The sequence below is a fragment of the Eublepharis macularius genome, chromosome 18 (genome assembly GCF_028583425.1).
Source record: "Eublepharis macularius isolate TG4126 chromosome 18, MPM_Emac_v1.0, whole genome shotgun sequence".
Lineage (NCBI taxonomy): Eukaryota > Metazoa > Chordata > Lepidosauria > Squamata > Eublepharidae > Eublepharis > Eublepharis macularius.
Window position 1 is genome coordinate 14,830,534 of NC_072807.1, and position 21,408 is coordinate 14,851,941.

Genomic DNA, 21,408 nt, shown 5'->3' on the forward strand with positions numbered 1-21,408 from the left:
TACCCTAGATGCTGTGGTATACAAATATTTTCCAATATATAGCCAAGAGCCTGTATGCTTCATCATACCTGCTTTCAGAAAATATTTGAGGATGTGTGTATGTGTTTTAAAACAGGTTTTAAAACAGGTAGAGCAATAAATTCACTCTGTAACTACATTAGGCTAAATGCTAAAAACAACTCCGCACCTTTGTCTCCTGTGGGAATCGCATACGGTTCCTAATGTATAGGATTTCATAAGGGTATCAAGGAGGCAGGAAAGGGGAAACTTATTGCATGGTGGCTATTGAGTTCTACTAAATTAGATGATTGGGGAGGGGGTGATGTCTAAATCAGCTTTGGGGAGTGGGAGCTTCATTTGAAGGCACTCATCTCTCTCCTATTTTTCATTCCACCCTTTTCCCAAGGAGCTCGGGGCAATGTCTTTGGTGATTCTTATTCTACCTTATTTTATCCTCACAATAATTGTGTGAGGTGAGGATGAGAGGGCGATTCTTCCAAGGTTACCCAGTGGGCTTCATCCGAAACTGGATCTGACCACTGCATACCACCAGAAAATGTTTACATGCACAAATAATCTGCATAGTTGCTTTGCTAACTAAGCGCCTTATCTGTGCTGCATCCATCCGCATGGAGACTATACTCTTGTCCTTGCTGCTGCTGTGAATGCAGATGCCAAAGGACTTTGGGGGAAAAAAGAAATTAAAAATCGCTGGATCGCCATAACATTATAATACAACCATCTACTAGGACTCAGCTTTCATTTTGTTTAAAAGGAAGCCTCTAGCCTTTTCGTTGCAAAGTTGTAAGTGGAAATGTGTGGCCTGCCTACAGACTTACTTTTTAAAAATGGAAGCTGGGAACAAATACATTTTTGCAATAGGACGTTATAAACTTACTACATTATAGCGATCTGTCAACTATCATTTTAAAACCCAATAAAGCTCTGTCATGAGAAGAAGAAATGGCAGCTGAGGAGGCTGAGGTAAGGGAAATTGTGCTGATAGGGCAAGACCTGCACAAATGTATACCTTCTGGGTCCACACAGCTCCCAAAAGTGTTGCGACAGATCTTATTTATTTATTTATTTATTTATTTATTTATTTATTTATTTATTTATATTCCGCCCTCCACACACCTGCAGGCTCAGAGTGGATTACAACCATATACAATTAAAACACATTAAATAATTGATACCAGTTAAAACCATAAAACAGTCAAAGTCACACAGTTAAAAATACATATATATACACACATAATCATAACGGCACAGCAACTAACTGACCGACCTTCACCCATCTCTAGAGCATCATACTGAGGACTGTGTGCTAGATGGAGGTACTGCTAATAGAGAGGGCATATTCTGCAGCAAGGCATCTTTGCAGCAAGGCAGGGGAAAACAGGATGAATATAAGGTGACATTATATAGGTGCTCATAAAAATACCACTGCTGTGCAGAAGCCAAAACATCTGCAAAGAAACAGCTGTAGACTATGTGAACAGCACACAACTCAGAAGCACAACTGCTCACCATCCCTTAGTTTAAAAAAAAAGTAAGAAATAAACTTAACTGGAAGTCACACGGCTATAAACCACCTTTTCTTTAAACAAACAAACAAAAGCACGCACACGCATACACACTAAACATTTAGATTCAGCAAGTTCTCCCTAGAAATATTGCTATAAAAGTATTGATTTTTACCCAACTCAATTGACTGAAAAGTTGTTTGTATAGCACTATTGGCCTAGGCAATGCACTGGAACAATTCTGCTACACAGAGTAATCAAGTGCATTTCTGAAGTATAATTATACTGTCATAAAAATGAAGCCAAGATACCCTTCTCTTCAAGCAATAAACCCGGAGAGGCAATAAACCGCCCCCCACACACACAGACCCTCAGCCTCCAATAAAACGATGTCTTCCATAGAGCACACAGCCCCCTCCCCTCTCTTGCTCTTCCCTTGAGCCACGGTTAGCATGAAAGTGATCAATATCTCAATCTCCATAAACTATTTCAATAATAGTTAGTTCACCTGGAAACAGAAACTGAACGTTTCTGCTCAGCGACCTGGAACGTACCTTCTTGTTTGCTGAATGTGGGTAATATTTCATTGCCATAATGAATATGACTCAGTGCAGGGTTTTTGGAAGAGACACACATGCGTGCGCGCACAAACACACACACACACATACAAGCTTTCATTCCTCAGTTAGAAATCAATGCGTGGTGCACAGATTTCAGAAACAAGCTCACGGTACGGAAAGCTGGCAGCCAGAAAAACAAAAGAAAACTGCGAAAGCATTTGCAATTCATTTAATTTGACAACGCGCACCAATGAAGCATGAGCAGAAGCCATCTGCAATGAGAGCAGAATCGCGCCACCGATAAGCTTTTTAAAATGTGGTTATTTCAATCTGGCTGGTGCCACAGCACAAAAGGCAATGTGATGCAATGCAGAGTATAACTGGCCAGTCAGAAATAGAAACTTTCACTGGAAGATTACAACAGATACCGGATGTGGAATCAACATCCACAGCCAAATTCTCTTCAAGTAAAGCCGGCAGAGCCTTAGACAGCTTTCACACATGATGGTTTCCATCAACACACAAATGAAAGGGACTAAGAAAGTGGGTGCTGTTGTGGTGGAATGGACCCCGTGGCACCCTCATTCTACCACGGGGATACAGAATTTAACCCGCTGTCCAAGGTACTGAGCAGCTAGCCCGAATGAGGAGTTCACGTCTCCCTCCAGTTTTATTCCATCCCAATACAAATATTATACCTTTTCATTGCCACCTTCAGAATAAGAACCAGAGATCTGCATGATAAGGTATCTGCATTTTAGAGTCTCTATTTTTGCCTTATAAAATACTTTCCTTTTCCCGTTCCAAATTATCATGGGTGCAAGGGAAGCCTTGAGAATCTCACTTCAGAGAGTACTTCAGAACCAAGCAGGAGCCTCCCCAATTCGCTTTGTACCTGGCTAAGCACAGGCCTATTGGGCTTTTATGTAGGTGCAGACAGATCACCAAAACACTGCTTTCATATAAGAAAAAAAACCCTTTTTCTATTCTGAAGTCTTCTCAAGTCAACTCTTAAGTTCTCTTCTCCTCCCCTCCAAGAAATCTCTCCCTAGTTAACAGAGTTCTTCAACTAAACTCCAGACTCATAGTAGAAAATACTAGACTTTCTCTATGAGATTTCCAGGAATTCACAGAAAGAGGCTCTTTTGTTCCACTGGCTGCTATTCTTAGCATATGAAAAGCCATCCTTCAAACAGGCAGATCGAAATCTTGTGCCTACTCTTAGCTTAACCTCCGAGAATAACAAAGTGGAAAGCAAATATTTGGTCTGCAGAGCTGTGATTTTTGCATAGATCCTTGTGGATGAAGTTTACTTTCACCACACTTATCATAAAACAAAAGGGAACCACAGGTTATGTGGGACAAGGGTGTGCTCTTGAAAATGCAATTGCAAGTTCCCCCCTCCCTGAAAGTATCAATTACCCCATATTGTGACAACAATGTGTTTTCCTGGCCCAGGAACTAATGATGCAGAGCAGGAGCAGTTCAGCACAGGGCAAGGCAACACATTAGAGGGGATAACTTGACATGGGGGTGCTGTTTTCTAGACAGCGCCTTAACCTATGCATACAAACAGACAGCTCTACCCACCGACTGAAGATATTTCGCTATGCAATATCTTACCATAAGCAAACGAATATTCTTAATTCTAAGGACATGTAGTTTAAAACTATGTGCGTTTCCCAAGATATAGTAAAAACATGCATCTTGTCTATCAAATACAGTTCTTTCGAGAAGAAATCTTTCTCATTCCCTCTGGGCTTTCCATACGAAGCTTTATTTTAATCCCCGGTAGAATATTTTTCACACACTACAGCAAGCTATTAAGCATCAATGTTTGCATTACTGGAACTTAAATTTCTGCTCTATGCAAGAGACAAAGGTTGCTTTTGCACAAGTGAAAAGGGAAGTCTGAATCTTTGCTCACTGATTATAGAGATGCTCGGGATTTGGACAGTCCATATACGGCAACACGGGGTGAAACTGCCCCTAAATTGTGTGTCATCTGCCTGCATATTCCGAGTCTTAAAAATTCGATCTTTATTCTGCTCTGGCTCCAAGATGGCCATGGTGACATTCAGAGTACCCCTCAACTCCCCACCCCACCTCATGTTAGGTTGCTTAGAGTGAGAGATAGTAACTAGCCCAAGATTACACACCAAAGTTCATGGAACAGTAAGGATTTGAACAAGAGTCTCTATGGCCCTGTCCCAGTCTAATCAGTACATCAGTACTAATCAGAGAGCCCTGCCGCCACTGCCAGCACATGCCCCCGGCCGGGCGCAGCAGCTGTGGGCAGGTGTCTGCGGAGGCGCAGGGCAACCGAGCAGGAGAGCTCGGAAGCCACCCGCACACTGTCCCAGCCGCAGTGATCGGGCTGGTGGCATGCATGCACCCGTGGTGATGTCACACGTGATGTCATCACGCAGGCTGGTGCGTGTGCGTGTGCGCGTGCACGGGGGCAGCTGGCTGGCCGGCCGGTTGCGGGCACCGAAAACCCTGGCACCGCTGCTGACTGCATACTCTAACTGGCAACATGCCCCTGGGACTCGGGCAGTGAAAGGTGTTCAGCCACTAACTGAGATTCTCTATTGGACCTGCTGCAAGCAAGGCATAAACTCTGACACTGAGCTACAAGCCCATCCCATAAGACAACTGCAGCTCCCACAAATTCAACCAAAACTACTGGAATATCAGCAGCTCCAGTGGACGGGAAAGACTGGGAAGCAGTTAGCACTGAAGTGGTTAATTCTGGGTTGCTCAAATGACTCATTTAGCTCAGCAGACAAAGCAGATGCCTCAGAGAATTCACAAGCAGAACATCAGATTGGCATGAAACCTTCCGCACTTGGGAACCTGAGGAACTGTGTGTCACAAAAGGAAATCGAGTTTCTTGCTAACATAGTAACTGTCAAGAGAGCTAGTCTCTTTATAATCCATATAATCCATATAATCCATAATCCATGCTAATGGCCATCTGAATATCCTGAGGCAATGAGTTCCACAGGCCAGTTGTGACTATTTGCTGTTGATTGACTTCTCTTCCGTGTAAGGCTTCTATTCCCATGCACACTCATGAATTGCATCGGGTAGAAATGGATACCATGAACAGATTCTCGGCTTCACAAAGAATTTTTTATTGTCTTAAGTTTTGTACCTAACAACCAATGATTTTGAAAGGAGGGTGTTATTTAGTCAGGGGGACCACACAAGGTTGTTCACAGTCAGGGCTTTTTTTCTGGGAAAAGAGGTGGTGGAACTTCGACCGCACAATGATGTCACTTTGGGTCAGCTGGAACAAAGGGGGAGTTTTTTAAAGTTTAAATTGCCCTTGGCAAAAATGGTCACATGGCTGGTGGCCCCGCCCCCTGATCTCCAGACAGAGGGGAGTTTAGATTGCCCTCTGCACCGAGCAGCATGGAGGGCAATCTCAACTCCCCTCTGTCTGGAGATCAGGGGGTGGGGCCACTGGCTATGTGACCAATTTCAAGAGGTGCCGGAACTCCGTTCCACCGCATTCCTGCTGAAAAAAAGCCCTGTTCACAGTTCACCGTGCCCACTTTCTGGGCTTGAAACACAGCAGGCTGCTTCGCTCCAGAAATAGCTTGTCTGGGCTACAGTAAGCCACTTTCTGCGTCTCTTTCAGATGTGACAGGACCAATAAACAAGATATATAAACACAAGGGGTTATTTTTCAAGATCTACAGTAGATATGAAGGCAACTCCTAAAAACCTTAAATACAACAGACGCTTCAAGAATAAATGCCAGAAACCTTATGACATATTAAGGGGGGAAAGGGAGGGTGGATTTTCTTTCCCTAAAGTTGAAGCTGGAAGGATGTGTGCAAAACACTCACTTGTAGACTGTCCCGCCGTTGCCATGACCGAGGATGTCTCGATACCGTATGTCTTGTTCATTCATCTCCAGGAGGAAAAAGAAAAAACAAAAGAGGTGTCATGCAGTGGATGGAAGTGTCAAGGAAAAGCAACTCCAGGCCATAAACAACCAGCCCGCCTGGGTCATTTCAAGTTCAGCTGCAAGAACGAGGAGATCAATACAACATTTGCTGTCCAATTTATAAAAGACAATACCAAGGGACAAAGTGATGGAAAGTTTAATGACAATTTGTTTGCCTGGGTCATTTCATTAAAATTTGATAAAAGGTGTCAAAAATGGAATGATAACATAGCTCAAGAGGAGCAGGCAACAGACACCAAGAGGGGAAAGGGTCTTCGGTGAGCCTGGGTGGGGAGGAAGCCGGAAAGCTGCTCTGCCAACCCTCAGCCTGGCCTGGAAGACATGACCGGTAATTCAGATCTAGCACTGGGGAAGAGCCACCAGGAACAAGCTGTTCCAACTCACTGCAGAGAGAGCCAACTTAAGGGGCATCACTTCATGTCCCTGAGATCACAGACAAAGCAGCGCAAGCCATTCCCCTTAAGAGTCAGCTGCAGCATCATTTACTCCCTTCCCCAAAGGAAGTTGCCCCCTCCCCATAGTTATAATGAACTAGAGTCCAGTTATACCTGCACTGCCCCTCAGGGCTTTGTAAATCAAAACCAGCACTCTGAAGTATGACTCGAAGACTGCAATGAGCCCACACAGTCATCTGAGAAAACTGTGCAATGTAAAATAAAGGTAGTTTCACAAATGGACAACAGCAGCCTCTTTCAAACTGGGGACTGATCATCCTTGGGCGCCCCTGAGTTCCCCACACCCAACCGGTTGACACAGAGAGAGAGCTCACTTTCTGTTTTTTAGAAATAGGGGAAGGAAGATGCCAGCCACAGCTGCTGGCGAAACGTCAGGAACTACAATGCCAAGACCATGGCAATACAGACCGGAAAACCCACAACAACCATCGTTCTCCGGCCGTGAAAGCCTTCGACAATACAGGGGAAGGAAACTCTCTACCTCAAGGAGATGGGGCAGAATCCATTTCCCCCTCTTTCAAAGAGCGAGAGCTCATAGAATTGCTGCCTAACTTCCAGGTAACCTAAACAAATCCCTGAAAACACACCGGGGACCGCTGGGAACTCTACTTCTTTGAACACCACCTCCCATGTACCATGCTAATGCAACTATCATGATTACTTCAGATCTAAAACTGAAATGGCTTTTATTTTCTAATGCAAAGAATTTCACCCAGAAAGAGAGAGAGACAGATAGGACCGAACCTTCTGCATCCATAAAGAATAGCCTTTTTGATCTTGTGTTAGGAACCAATCAGGAAGTTCCTTGCCGTCTCCAGCCCAAAGTCTCTTCCAATGAAGGGGTGAGACTCATTAGAACTTGGGTCAAGGACTTTTGAGTGGTGGTGGTATAAAACTGCTGACCCTCCGAGTTCTGACCTTGTAGCCCATGTATGAACAATACAAATATTTTACTTGAGAGTCACTTCTAAACAGTCTCTCCCCCTTTTAAGCTCCCTGAAATCAGTGGTCTTAGACGGTGTAACTCTACTTGGGATCACACTGTTCAACTTTAACATGTACCTGACATGGCTCTCCCCATATTGCTCTGAGGTCACTAAAGGGTGAAGGTTTCCATTTGGATAAGGGGATAGTCTAGGGCAATGGAAAGCACCAGTGTGGGAGAGAAGAAGGCTTCAGGGCCTGAAAAAAATTAAACTGAAGTGAGGAACCCCTTGACAGTTGAAGTTAAAGAACCGATGGACTATGGCACAAGCACATCCATGTTATAAAACAGAAAAATCTGGCAGACTATTTTTGGGTGGAATAAAGAAGGCAGAGTTTAGAAATGAATCATGCTAGAATAACTTTAAAAAGTAATCTACTTGAAGGCCACAAAAGTGAAGCTTAAAATATTTTCTGCTGCACTACAACACAATGATTATTTATCCAGGGAAATATGTTTCCTTCGATAAACGTTCAGGTCTAAAGATTGGGCAATCTGTGATCATTAGAAGCACAATGGCAAAAAAGGAGACTTTATATAAATTGCCTGCTTTGTTTGCAGCAGTGAACTTGGTATATTGAAATTAATTAATACACAACAGCTAGCCATGAATCAAAATTAAGGTTTATTTTATGGTATTTTTTCCCTGAATGATTTTCTCTCATTTCAACACAATCAGGAAAAGAAAGAGCATTTGGAAAAATACTACCTATCCTGAACTGTTCTTTCCTTCACATAAGTATTGGAGGCCGATTAGCTGCTTTTGAGAAAATGAAACCTAGACTGGAGGGTCAATATACTGGTTAGAATGCCAGATTAGGACTTCGGTTTAAATCCTCACTCAGATGGGAAGCTCACTGGGTGACCTCTGGCCAGTTGTCCCCTCTCAGCCTAGCCTTCCTCACAAGGTTGTTTGAGGACAAAATGGGATGGAGGGGGGAAAGAACACACACAAAGCTGTTTTATACTGAATCAGGCCCCTGGTCCATCAAGGTCAGTCTTGTCTACTCACACTGGCAGCGGCTCCCCAGAGCAGAGGTCTTTCATATCACCTACTTTCATATTCTTTAACTAGCAACAAAGCCCGTTGTGTTTAACGATACAGTGGGCTCTAGTGGGACCTTGTGAGGGCATGCGCTGCCCCAGCAGCATTCCTATGCTCCACAGTGGGCCGATTTTGGCCTGAAACAGGCCAAAATCGGGCCTGTGTGGAGCGCAAGAGCACTCCAGAGCCCATCACACCACCCTGGCAGTGTTCCACTGCTCTGCACCAGCCTGATTCGGCCTTAAACAGGTGGAAATCAAGCCGGTGCAGAATGCATGAGCACTCCAGGGCCCATCGCGCCACCACAGCAGCGTTCCTGAGCTCTGCACTGGCCTGGTTTGGCCTCAAGTGGGTGGAAATCGGGCTGGTGCAGAGTGCAGCAGCACTCCACGGCCCATCACGCTGCCCCAGCAGCTTTCCTGCGCTCTGCACCAGCCTGATTTGGCCTCAAACAGGTGGAAATCGGGCTGGTGCAGAGCGCAGGAGCACTCCAGGGACTGTCGCACTGCCTGGGCAGCATTCCTGTGCTCTGCACTGGACCGATTTGGCCTCAAGCAGGTGGGAATTGGGCCTGTGCAGAGCACAGCAGCACTCCACAGCCCGTTGTGACACCCCAGTCTGCTCAGGGCATGCTGAGGGCCGGGCCAGCGTGGTGGGCCTCCCCAGTGCCTTGGCAGCTGTGGTGGCACGGTGCAACCTCCAGAGACTCTGAGGAGGCTGCTGCAATGACAGAGAAGGCTGGCGCACCGGGCCATGCTGGGCCTTCCCACAGCTGCTGCGGAGGCTTGGAAGGGCATGCTGGCCCTCCCTGCCCCCTCCTAAGCAAGCTGTATTGGCAACGACTCTTTATCCTCGCACAGGCCAGAGCGTGCCTGGGCAGGGATAAAAAGTGAATCGTCATCAATACGGCTTTTCTTTTATATAATAGGATGTAGAGGTGCCAGGGATTGAACCTGAGACCTTCTGCATGCAGAACAGATGCTCTACCACTGAGCCATGACCCCCTCCCCAAATGAAGCTGCCTTATACTGAGTCAGAACCTTGTTCTAACAAGGTCAGTCTTGTCTGTTCAGACTGGCAGCAGCTCTCTAGGGTCTCAGGTGGGGGTCTTTCACATCACCTACTGCCTGGTCCTTTTAAACCAGAGATTCCAGGGATTGAACCTGGGACCTTCTTCAAGCCAATCAGACTCTCTTCCACTGAGCCACTGCCCCTCCACAACTCCCCACTGTCCTCAAGCCAATTTCCCACTTTCCTGTTCTCTTCCTTTAGCAAACTCCTGCTGCAATCTCTGTTACTTACCTGGGGGGGGGGCGGGGGGCCCACGGTTACAACTCACAATATTTTTAGTTTTCTAGCCTTCAACTGTTGCAGATTTTTTGATTTGTGATGGAGGGGCACACATCACTACTGAGTATATGATTTCCTCTGAGTGAAGCAAAACATCTAGATGTTTCTGTCTTTGACTTCCCAAAATACTAAAAGAGTCCAGTAGCATCTTTAAGACTAACCAACTTTATTGTAGCATAAGCTTTCGAGAACCACAGCTCTCTTTGTCAGTGAGATCAACCCTTGCCTTCCCAGGAAGGGTCAACCTCACTGCAATTGGCTGCCAAAGGGGGTCATCTTGATGCCCCGAAACTGCTCTTGAAAGATACCAGGGGTCGACCCTGCAACCTTCTGCGGGCAAAGAAGAGGCCTTTAAACTGAGCCATGGCCCCTCCCTGTCCACTGCTTGGAGCTTGCTGGAGGAAGGGCAAAATAAAAATGTACAGACCAGACAGCACCTCCTGACATACCCCATGTGCTAACTGTGCTCTACAGATGACGTTCTCCATAGTTTGTTTGGAGTCAGTGCTATGGAATGGCCTGCCAGAAAGGGTGAGCAGGCTACCTTCATGGCTTGCTTTTGGGGAGAACGAGAGGATGTTTTGCACCAGAAAGCTTTTTGTGAAGGGTAAAATGAATTACTGGGGAAGGTGTGGCCGCTATCTTGTCTTAATGTAGATCACGTGTGGCAATTTTGCTATGCTGTTGCACAGAGGTTAGAGCTAGGGTCTGGGAGACCTGGATTTGAACCCCCACTATGCCACAGAAACTCACTGGGTGCGCTTGGGCCAGTCACGCACTCTCAGCCTAATCTTCTTCACAGACTTGTGAAGGAGAGGCGAATGATATAAGCCGCTTTGGGTCCCTGTTCTTGAAGTACATAAACTAATGTTTTTATCTTTCTACCGTAACTGGTTGTTGCTTATGTTAGCCACCTTGAGTCTTCTGAAAGGCAGCAGATAGACAGAATGTCCAAAGGTATCTCTCAAAGTGTTGCTGCCTCCGAGTCCCTGAAACGAACACCCAGAAATAAAATCTTAAGAGCACCATCTATACATGTCTTCTGGGGAAGAACAAATGGTGGAAGCCACTTGTCCCTATGCAATCACCAATAATTTCCACTGGAAAGTATCAAGTATGCAAAGCAACCGCGTGAAATGTTGGACCCCGATCCGTTTCATTCAGCTCTGCTGGCCTCGATTGTGGCTCTCTGTGGCTTCAGACAGAGCTCTTTCACAGCACTCCTCCCCCAGATCCTTTAACCGGAGACGCCAGGGATATACCCCTGGCATCCAAAGCATTCGCTCTACCCCTGAGCTGCAGCTTGCAAGGGGGAGAAAAAAAAATCCTCCCAGTGGCTTCTGATGTAGGTCACTTCATTTAATCTACCTTTGTTCAGAGTCATCAGAGGAGAAACACTTTGGATTTGCATCGCTGCAAATAGATTCACATCCACAACAAGAAGCAAATCCTTTGGGGAGCAGCCGTTTGTGGCTTAATTATGTGAGCTTCAATTCAAGAAGGGCCAGTAAAGTTTTCACAAGCACAATTGCTTGGGCTGTTGTTGCAAGAGTGTTTGCTCACCGCCAGCCCATTTCACCTGCATTTAGTCAAGCAGAGTAAAAGGAATGAGACACACACACATACACAAACACACGCCTCCTTTACTGTCTCCCTGGAACATTCCCTAGAGTGTAACTCCTTGAAAGTCTGCTATGCATGGAAATGATGAAGGGAGAGGAAAGAGACCGGGATGGAGCATATATAAGCCATCCTGGCCTAGGGTAGGAGATATTTTGATGCCCAAGGAAGAAAATTCAATGGCAACTTCCCCACCTCCATAAACAGAAACCAACAAACACTGGGCACAAGCTGCCAGGAAGTTCTCCACGCAACCTCCGTGGAAATGACGGGAAGCCACACTCTGCCACGCTGAATGGTGCCCCATATCTGCGGGCTAGAACAGTCTTCAGACAACATGGCTGCCTTACGTCATGCCTTTCTAAGGAAGCTGAGGCTGTTGTACAGAGATGCTGAGCCGTGCATGTTCCAGGTGACTCCTTACCCTGCCCTCCCACAAATTGCTGGGCTAGAGGTACAGGGGCGGGACGGTTCTGCAGGCAACATGCACACAACATTTCTACTGACCAATTAAATTAGGGCTGTCAGTGGAATATTTAATTGCAGCCTTCTTCTTCCAAGGATTTCTACTTTATAGTTTAGATGGTCAGGAACATCTCCCAACTGAGGACATCTTTCTTCTGCCTTTACTAAAAGAATAGATGCTCAAATAACTTGTGTGTGGCTTAGGCCAGCTCAGCACTGTGAAGCTAGAAAAACTCTACTTTACGGGCATCATGACTGGTTTATCAACTCAGACCACTACCCCAAAGACACCCAGAAAGTATCTATTGTATGTGGGAAACTAGAGGCCTCCATCCCTAGAGGCCAATACCCCAAAGATACCCAGAAAGTATCTATTGTACGTGAGAAACTAGAGGCCTCTATCAAATCATAACTTTGACTTTGCAGCAAGTCCCGGAATATTAATTTTTCTGAAAGCAACTCTGATTGGTGGCCCAGGTTAGGAGAACAAATGGAAAGTGAATCCAATTACGGATCAACAAACAAAACACTCTTTAGTTTGTTTCTGGTGGCTGAGACGGAATCAGCATGCATTTCTGATAAATCATTAGAAGCAAAAAAAAGGTCAATTAATCCTGATTTGATATGTAAAGCTCCTGTAGAAGTCCAGCCCTATCAGCTACACCTCCTCTTTGCCAATCGAAGCCCTAATGGCTTCAGAAAGCAGTCACACTCTGTGAGCAGACAATTGAAGAGATTTAGTAAATCCCACTTTATAGAGCACAGACTAATCGGAAAACACAAGCCAGTCAAATGTTTCTTATGAACTGTTGACACTACATCAATGCTGAATCAATTGGCGGCATTTGCTCTGAGTGACAGAAAAGAAATAAATATTTATATCACATAACCTATATCAATGAACCTAGGCAAAAAGCTATTTCTAGCCTGTCAATATTTGATTATCTTGAAGAATCGTGTCCCCTTTCCTTTAATGATTAATATGAATTCCTTATTAAACCTAAGTGGAGGCTATCAGGGAATGAATGTCTTTATTAATGCTTTCAAGCAGAAGGGCAAAACAAATGAAATAAAAAACATTCCCTGTGCTCAAGTTATACTAGGTGTAGCATAAACCACCAAACTGTTAAAAAGGAAACCCTCAGAAGTTATAACGAAAACATTTGACCAGCTTATTAATTTTGTGCCTTTGCGTACGAGAGAGCACTGAACAACAACACGGTCTCCGAGGGAACTTGAGGGTTTAGAGCCTGGACTTCGATGCAATTAAGAGTGATCAGATTGATCCAATTGATGAACAGAACTCATGCAGCCTGGACTGGCCAGAAAGGATGCCGGTTGCCCCCAGTGGAGAGCCCCACATCTGCTTCCATGCGCAGATGTAGCACTTGTGCAAAGGTGGCTTCCCGTCAACTCAATATGGGCGTAAATCTACATAGACATCCCTTTGCCCACATTAAGATAATTTCTCCACTAACATGAGATGAAGAACTTCATATGCACGGGGAACTCCACAGTCTGTCCTTTCACTGGGTTTCAGCCAAGAGCTCAATAAATGATAAAGGAGTACAGCTGTGCTTGGCAGAATTTCAGAACTAAGCTAGTCTTCACACTCTAGCAGTGCAATCCTAAGAAGAGCTGCTCCATCTTAAGCCCACTGAAATCAATAGGCTTAAACTGGAGTAACTCTGCTTAGGGTTGCACTGTAAAACGTCTCTTGCTTCCACACACAAACATTACCCCACCCCCATTCCTAAGAACTATACGTACCCGGGCTTTCCAAAATAACCTACGGGGAGAAGAAAGATGTTCTGTGCACATTTCCTTTTCTCAGCAACTCCATTAAGAGTATTTAAAATAATTTGTTCTCAGATAATGTGATGCTTTTTTAAAAAAAAAATCACACCTATCCCTCTTTTTCCATTCTTCAGAAAATCTCAAGTATTACCAAAAATGGGGGGCGGGGGCATCTAAAATTAAATTAATGAAAATATTGGGGGTGGCCAACAATTACATACATGTGTTTTATTTAAGATCAGAAGCAATTCTAGCATAGCCTTTCAGGAAAGAGTCAATGTTTAAAAAAATAAATTGAAATCCATATTCCTAAGTTTTATTTAAAGAATCCTGTCCGAGGATAATCAAGGCTGTGGTGCAGGTGACGCTGGCGAGACCACTCTCATCTATTAAGAGCAGAGTGTTACAGGTGATCGGCTGAAGGACAAGCGTGAAGACCAGCTTTTATCTTCTTGACACCCTCAACTACAACTACTTGATTCATGAAATGCCAATGAGACGGGGAGAGGTCACTGTGTGAAGGCACTGAATACGCATCTGAGATAATTAAGATTTCAGCCTTCGAAACATGGAAGGGAAGTGAACAGCAGTTAAGAAAATCAATAAGAGTCTTTTATTTGCAGTGACACAGATGTCTCAGTCAATAGTGTCTAATAGGCAAGCTTGATCGCAGTGGACAGGTGCCTGCCTCCAAGGCTATCAAAGGGCTTTCACCATGACAAACATTAAAACTTATTTATGTTGCTATTGAAGAATCCTGCTGCCTTACAGGTACTTGCATTTAGCGGTGTATATTTGAAGTCATTATGCCACTTTTGGCCTTCCCGTCTGTTGGAATCAAAGCTGTCCGGGAAGGACGTGCTCGGGAGTGTTTGTTTGCCCATCAATTGTGAGGCTATTGCATTCCACTGCCAATGCCAGGGGAGGGTAAAGGCGTTTTCTACAATTTTCCTTTTACAGAACAAAATATGAGGCTCCAAAAAACGCAACAATATGGCCTTCCACTATGTCCTCTGTTATTCAACACTGTTGAATGCGACTTGCATTTAAAGCCTATATGCAAAAGATCTAACAAGCCCGAAGTCCTACTTTGCTATTCAAAATTGATTAAGTCTTCTTCCCCTAAATTGAAGCAGCAGCAAAAACGATGGATGCGAAAGGCGCTTCAATCTATTCGGAGCTAAATCTGATTAGCGTGTTTTGAGAAAGGAGAAGCAAATTGGTGTGCCAATCCAAATCAATCAGCGCAGAGGCTCCTTCGCAATACCAGCTCTTTCACAGCATCCTCTTCTTTATTAAAAGAACACATTACTGGTAAGTGAACAGTAAGCATCTCTGAGGCTGTCTTACAACACAGGGCATTTCTGTATTCATGCAGAACCTCGCCTAGCCCACATCTGTCCCCAATCTAATGCACCTACCTGGCCATTTGCTAATATTTTCTTCAGTTCTGCAGAAGACTTCTTCAAACTGTAAAATTTGAAAGGACAAAAAAGTAAAGTGTTTTAATGATAGCACAACTACACTTTATTATATAGATTGCAACTTGCGCTGAGCTAAAAGAACACACACTTGTGTCCTGAAAAACAGAAAAGGGAGAGAAAAGAACGTGCAGAAAGTCCACGTGGTGTGGAAGAAAGAAAGTTTGGATGTGAGCACTTCATAAGGTTTTAAATGAATATTTCTAATTTACTGATACTTAACCAACAAGACCACATTAACAGGAGCTACAAAGAAATGCACCCGCAGAGCTCTCGCTTGTTTCAATGAATTTGCCAAGAACTTTCTGCAGGATTCAAGTCCTACAAAGTTAAGAGCTTAACAAGTTATTTAAACTCCACTGCCGCACTAAAATGCAATTCTGAGTCAAGACAACACTGAATTTGTAGAACGAGAAGGAAAGATATATTGTGGAAAGTCACAAGTGTCTTGCTCATCAATCAACACAAACAAAAAATGTCTATCTGGCATCTTTGTTCTTTAATAAGCCTCTTGACTGCAGGACAATTTTAAAGAGAGAGGAATTTTCTAAATGAAACACACAGTGATCTTGTCCTCTCTTCCGACCACAACTACTCTGAGAACATGAAATCAAATCAGACCGTCAAGGACTTCAAAACACGGCCTTCCACACGCAGAAAATGAAAGGCAATTAACTGCCCCATTAGATGTCAAGCCATTGTTTCTAGGACGCTCCTTCGGAACCATCTCAAAGTATGTTAAGAAAACAAATGCTCAGGGATGGGAGACAGCTTAGAAAAATATTACTGTTACACAGGGCTTTTTTCCTAGGAAAAAAGGTGGTGGAACTCAGTGGGTTGCCGTCGGAGAAAATGGTCACATGGCTGGTGGCCCCGCCCCCTGATCTCCAGACAGAGGGGAGTTGAGATTGCCCTCCGGAGGTCAATCTAAACTCCCCTCTGTCTGGAGATCAGGGGGCGGGGCCACCAGCCATGTGACCATTTTCAAGAGGTTCCGGAACTCCGTTCCACCGTGTTCCTGCTGAAAAAAAGCCCTGCTGTTACATATCAAATACTTAACAAAGAACATCCATAATACTTTTCTGGTAATCCTTCCTGTCTTCTTGGTAGGATGAAGTATAGATGTTCTCAGTTGTTTTTTGAGGCTTCTGGCTCCATTTACCAATCAAGCTCTGGACAGCATGAGCTCTGAATAGGACAGGCTTTTGTGTTTGGTTGGACAAACTACATAACGCTTTCAATGTAACCCCATGAAAATGCTTCTTGATTCCCTAACCAACTATGTATGTATGTATGTATGTATGTATGTATGTATGTATGTATGTATGTATGTATGTATGTATGTATGGCTCATTTCGAGGGGGAACGCACAGGAATGCAGTTCTGGCAGTTCCCCAAAGAGGTCACGTCAGGTGGCCCTGCCCACCTGACTCTCGGCCATTTTGGGTCCATTTTGGCCTGGATTGGAGCTGAAATGGCCTGGATCAGGCCTCTGACAGGTGGTGGATCACTCTTCTGCTCATGAGCGGCTCTATTCTGACCATTTTGGGCCCCTTTTCAGCCCCTTTTTGCCATTTTGGGCCCAAATTTGGCCCTGAATGGCCAGGATTGGGTCCAAAACAGCCAGAATAGGTGATGTCAGGGTGTGTGGCATATGCAAATCAGTTATACTAATGACACACTTCCGTTGATGGCAAGAAGTGTGGCGTATGCTAATGAGTTATGCTAATGAGTTCCTCCAGTTCTTTTTCTACGAAATGACCCCTGTATGTATGTATGTATGTATGTATGTATGTATGTATGCATGTATGTATGTATGTATGTATTTAATTATTGTCTACCTTTCTCACAGAGACAAGGCAGAGTATACAGTGCAAGGCAATAAAATCAACATGATGGGACATTCAATAAGCAATGTAATAGGACTAGAACTGCAGAAATCTAAAACCAAGCTTAAGTATCAATATGACACATACGATACAGAAATTACATAGCAGGACATTTTCAGGTGGGTAGCCATCTACAGTAGAAGTGCAGGATCCAATACCACCTTAAAGATTAACAAGATTTTCAGGATATAACTTTTTGAGAGTCAGAGCTTCCTTCATCAGATACATGGTATCTGACAAAGGTGCTACTGGACTCTAATCTTGCTGGTCTACACAGTAGGATCAATACATACAGCAAGAGATAGTATGTATTAGACACAGTTGTATAGCTCACAGTCCTTTCTCCTTCTTTAAAGCATCTTTTTGAACCATTCTGTTAGTCCTCTTACCTGTGCAAAAAAGCCTTCCTGAATAATTCAATTTTGCATAGTCTGTGGATGCAAGGGGAGCAGGCGCCTTCCTAACCAAATCTAGGCAGGCTATTCCGTAAGGTAGGGGCCGTAACAGAGAATGAAACTGTCCAGCTGTTAGTAGAACTAGTACACAAGTCAAATATTCCATAATGTTAAGAATGGTACTTTAGGGGGTGACAGCTTACTTTTAAAAAAAATGGTGTGAGGATATATTTTGTTACGGAGGGCTTTCTGCCCTCTTGCATGGCAGCTGTCAGGGGCGGGGGGGGGGACACCTAGCAGGGAGCCTAGCTCCTCTTACTGGCCACCTGCTGTAACTGCAGACAGATCCAAGCAGAAGGGCCTAGCACCCGCAACCACCTTAGCACAAAGACCCCTAACCACTAACTTTTTATTTTAATAGTTGCTGCTATTTTACTCTGGTTTATTTCTTTTTTTAAAATTTGAAACGGCAAGTTCACCCTAGCATTCCAGGACAAATGTGAATTGGTCACGTTTATAGAATCTTACCACCTAACACTGTTAAAACGATATATGTGGATTCATTACAGCCTTTTAAAACATTAATTTTATTGTTTTGCAACAGCAGACAAATACCTTATTTTTGTAATGAGCAGAAATACAAATCTGTTGAAGGCTGTTCCTAACGAAGTTTTACAAGATTTAACGGGTTAATTCACCGATTCTTTCTTGGACCATTCAGATGGCTAACCTTCACATTAAATGATGCTTATGGAAAAGACCTTCCCTCGCATGGCCAACAGAAGATCCAGTACTACCTCCCCAACCTCTTCTCCCTTCCAATGACTCCCTGCTCCTTTCTCTTAATACTGTTTTGGCCCCAATCCACTCTTTACCCATTTGGCTTCTAGAAACTACCAGCAAGTTTGATGTCCTTCAACGGAACATAATGAAGGCGTAACTTCTTGTCTATCCAGCCAGGCCTCCGCACTCATGACTCAGCTCTTCCTTCTCCCCATCCCAGCCCGAATCAAACAGGGGAAGCTGCCTTTTACCAAGTCAAACTCTTGGTCTACCAAGGTCAGGCTAGTCTCCTCTGACTGGCAATGCTTCCTGATCTGTTTAACCAGAGGTGCCAGGGATTGAACGTGGGACCTTCTCCATACCAAGCAGACCACCACTGAGCCCACCCCATCTTCTTCCAAGGTCGCAAAGCTTGTGCCATCGTTGATGTTTCTCTTTTCTCCAATGACAGCCAACCCATTCACCAATCCTGCCAATTCTTCCCTATCACCTTTCTCAAGGTCCACTCCTTTCTGCCTAAACTCCAGGCCACATCTGGAGAACCAAAACCTTCCACGGGCTTGATTGCATTAAAGTATCTTTTCCTTGTCACTTACTGCCCTCCACCCCCAACTCAACTATCTAGTAACTGGCAAGTGACGGTATAAGAGTTGCCGTTGAAGTGTGAAGAGATCAGATCACGGCAGGACAAAAAGAGTTGGTGATAATACATTACAGGGAAATATTCAGAAAGAGTGAACAGTCTGATCAAAATTTATGTGCAGAGTACTTCATACAGATTTGGTGGAGAGTGCCCTCAAGTCATAGCTGACTTTTGGCAACCCCTGGGGGTTTTCATGACAAGAGTCTATCAGAGGTGGTTCGCCATTGCCTGCCTCTGCGACCCTGGTCTTCACTGGAGATCTCCCATCCAATTACTGACCAAGGTCGACCCTGTTTAGCTTCTGAGATCTGACCAGATCAGGCTCACCTGGGCTTATATATAAGCCAGGTCACGGCTTATATAGAGTTACCCTCTTCATATTCAATACCCCTAAAAGCAACAACCCCATTTTACAGAGTAGAAACCATGGCTAGACAGTGACATGTGCAGCAAGATCCAGAAAGAAGAAGGTCATCCAAAGGAACTCACCACTCAAAGGCTACTTTCCACCGGCCACAAAAATCTTGCTGGAAACTAGTTAACCAAATCCCCAGGGCTTTTTTTCTGGGAAAAGAGGTGGTGGAACTCAGTGGGTTGCCCTCGGAGAAAATGGTCACATGGCTGGTGGCCCCGCCCCCTGATCTCCAGACAGAGGCGAATTGAGATTGCCCTCTGCGCCGCTCGGTGGCGTGGAGGGCAATCTCAACTCTCCTCTGTCTGAAGATCAGGGCGTGGGGCCACCAGCCATGTGACCATTTTCAAGAGGTTCCAGAACTCCGTTCCACCGTGTTCCTGCAGAAAAAAAGCCCTGCAAATCCCCCTCAAGTTAACCAGAATTTCCATTTCTGTTCATTCAAATGCAGAAATCACTTCTACAGTCCTGTTTTCATAAAACACACACACACTTTTCTCTTTGACTCTTACCTATTGCTTGGAAGGGAATCTGGGATGGCCGCACCGCTATTGTTAGCCGATCCTGCTCGTGTATTTACCTGCAGGCAGGAAAGGAATCTTTATCAGTTGCTTCTATTCAGAGGATATGGTTCTAATTAACCTGTAATTTGCCACGATTTTCTTATTTCTCTGGGAAGGTTAATTAGCTAGTTGTCCATGGTTGAAAATCCAGCCTCTATGTAGGTTACTGCATTGTATCACTGAAGAATCACGTTTTCAATTCGCTCTGCATTTGAAATGCTTGATTAAGTAATACAATCAAAAACCGGCACACAGTAAGATTTTCATTCGGTTCCTATTAAATACATATCTCTCCTCTCTGCAACCTTTTTGCATTAAGGTATCAATTATAAGTGTCTCAATGCACTAGAAAGGATAAAATATATGTTGCACTTTGCAAATCACACACTAAAATACAAGCAACATTACAAAGACACAAATATATTACTGAGTGATTGAGATGCACTTACACATGGACGAATCAATAATAAAAAACTAATACAACGTTCTTTCTTTGCCATGGACCTGTGAAACAACCCAAGAACATGGCTTCCTATTCAACTTCCAGGTTTCGAAGCCAGTGCGTGCAGAAGGTACATCAGAACGGTTTGTACCCTTTATAAGTTTATTTAAAAAATTTATTAGCAAAGGCAAGAAAGGAAGACGTTTCAGTCATTAATACTGGCAGCATGGGATAGTCAGACGCACAGTCAATGCTACACAGAAGGAATATTTCCACCATAACGTTGTTGTTTTTTAAATCTGCTTGTCAGAGCTCGGAAAAGTACAGTTTTATTTGACATTTCAATAAGTGGAACACAGCATTGCAAATCCATCTAAGTTTACTGAAACAATTATTGAAATTCCTACCTTCAGGCCATGTATGTTCCGTTTCCCAGGAGGCTTGCAGGCTGAAACAGTAATTGACTAAATTGTACAACACATCAGGGCCGTTTACAAATTTGCTCAAAATGAAATCTTTTTTTTTTTAAATGAGGTTGATACCAAAATTAGCAGAGAGAAATGATTGAAAAGTGGCTCTTAAGACCCAAAGTGGGAATTACGAAGCAGGTTTTCTGGACCTGCAGGAGAGAACATTTTTAAAACGATAAAAAAAGCAGATAACGATGAGCTATATAGAACGCTTCTGTTCTACATTCCAGTAACTTCTGGTGGTTTCATTTGTATTTTTCTGACAGATTTATTTTTGGGAGAGAGATTGCATTTGGTGGAGATAAACAAATGGGAGGAGATCAATGTTCCGGATTTTAAATTTTTTTACGTCATTTATACTCTGCCTTTCTCTCCAGTGAGGACCCAAAGTGGCCTGTATCATTCTCCCCTCCTCTATTTTGTCCTCACAACAACCCTGTGAGGTAGGTTAGGCTGAGAGAATGTAACTGGCCCAAAGTCACTCAGCAAGCTCTCACGGCAGAGCAGTGAATCGACCTGCGTCGCCCAGATCCTAGTCTGTCTCTCCA

At 44.1% G+C, this 21,408-nt stretch overlaps 1 protein-coding gene across 3 annotated transcripts in view; it reads right to left on the bottom strand.

The window, feature by feature from the left end:
• The window catches only part of MAP2K5 (mitogen-activated protein kinase kinase 5), a 192,855-nt gene that overhangs the window by 152,828 nt on the left and 18,619 nt on the right, over positions 1-21,408 (bottom strand). For all 3 annotated transcript variants that reach the window (XM_055002633.1, XM_055002632.1, XM_055002634.1), the window contains 4 exons: positions 20,798-20,838; positions 19,898-19,965; positions 15,204-15,252; positions 5,944-6,008 (listed from right to left, as the gene is read on the bottom strand). In XM_055002633.1, coding sequence (XP_054858608.1) covers positions 5,944-6,008; positions 15,204-15,252; positions 19,898-19,965; positions 20,798-20,838 — 223 coding nt within the window. The remainder of the gene's footprint in view (positions 1-5,943; positions 6,009-15,203; positions 15,253-19,897; positions 19,966-20,797; positions 20,839-21,408) is intronic.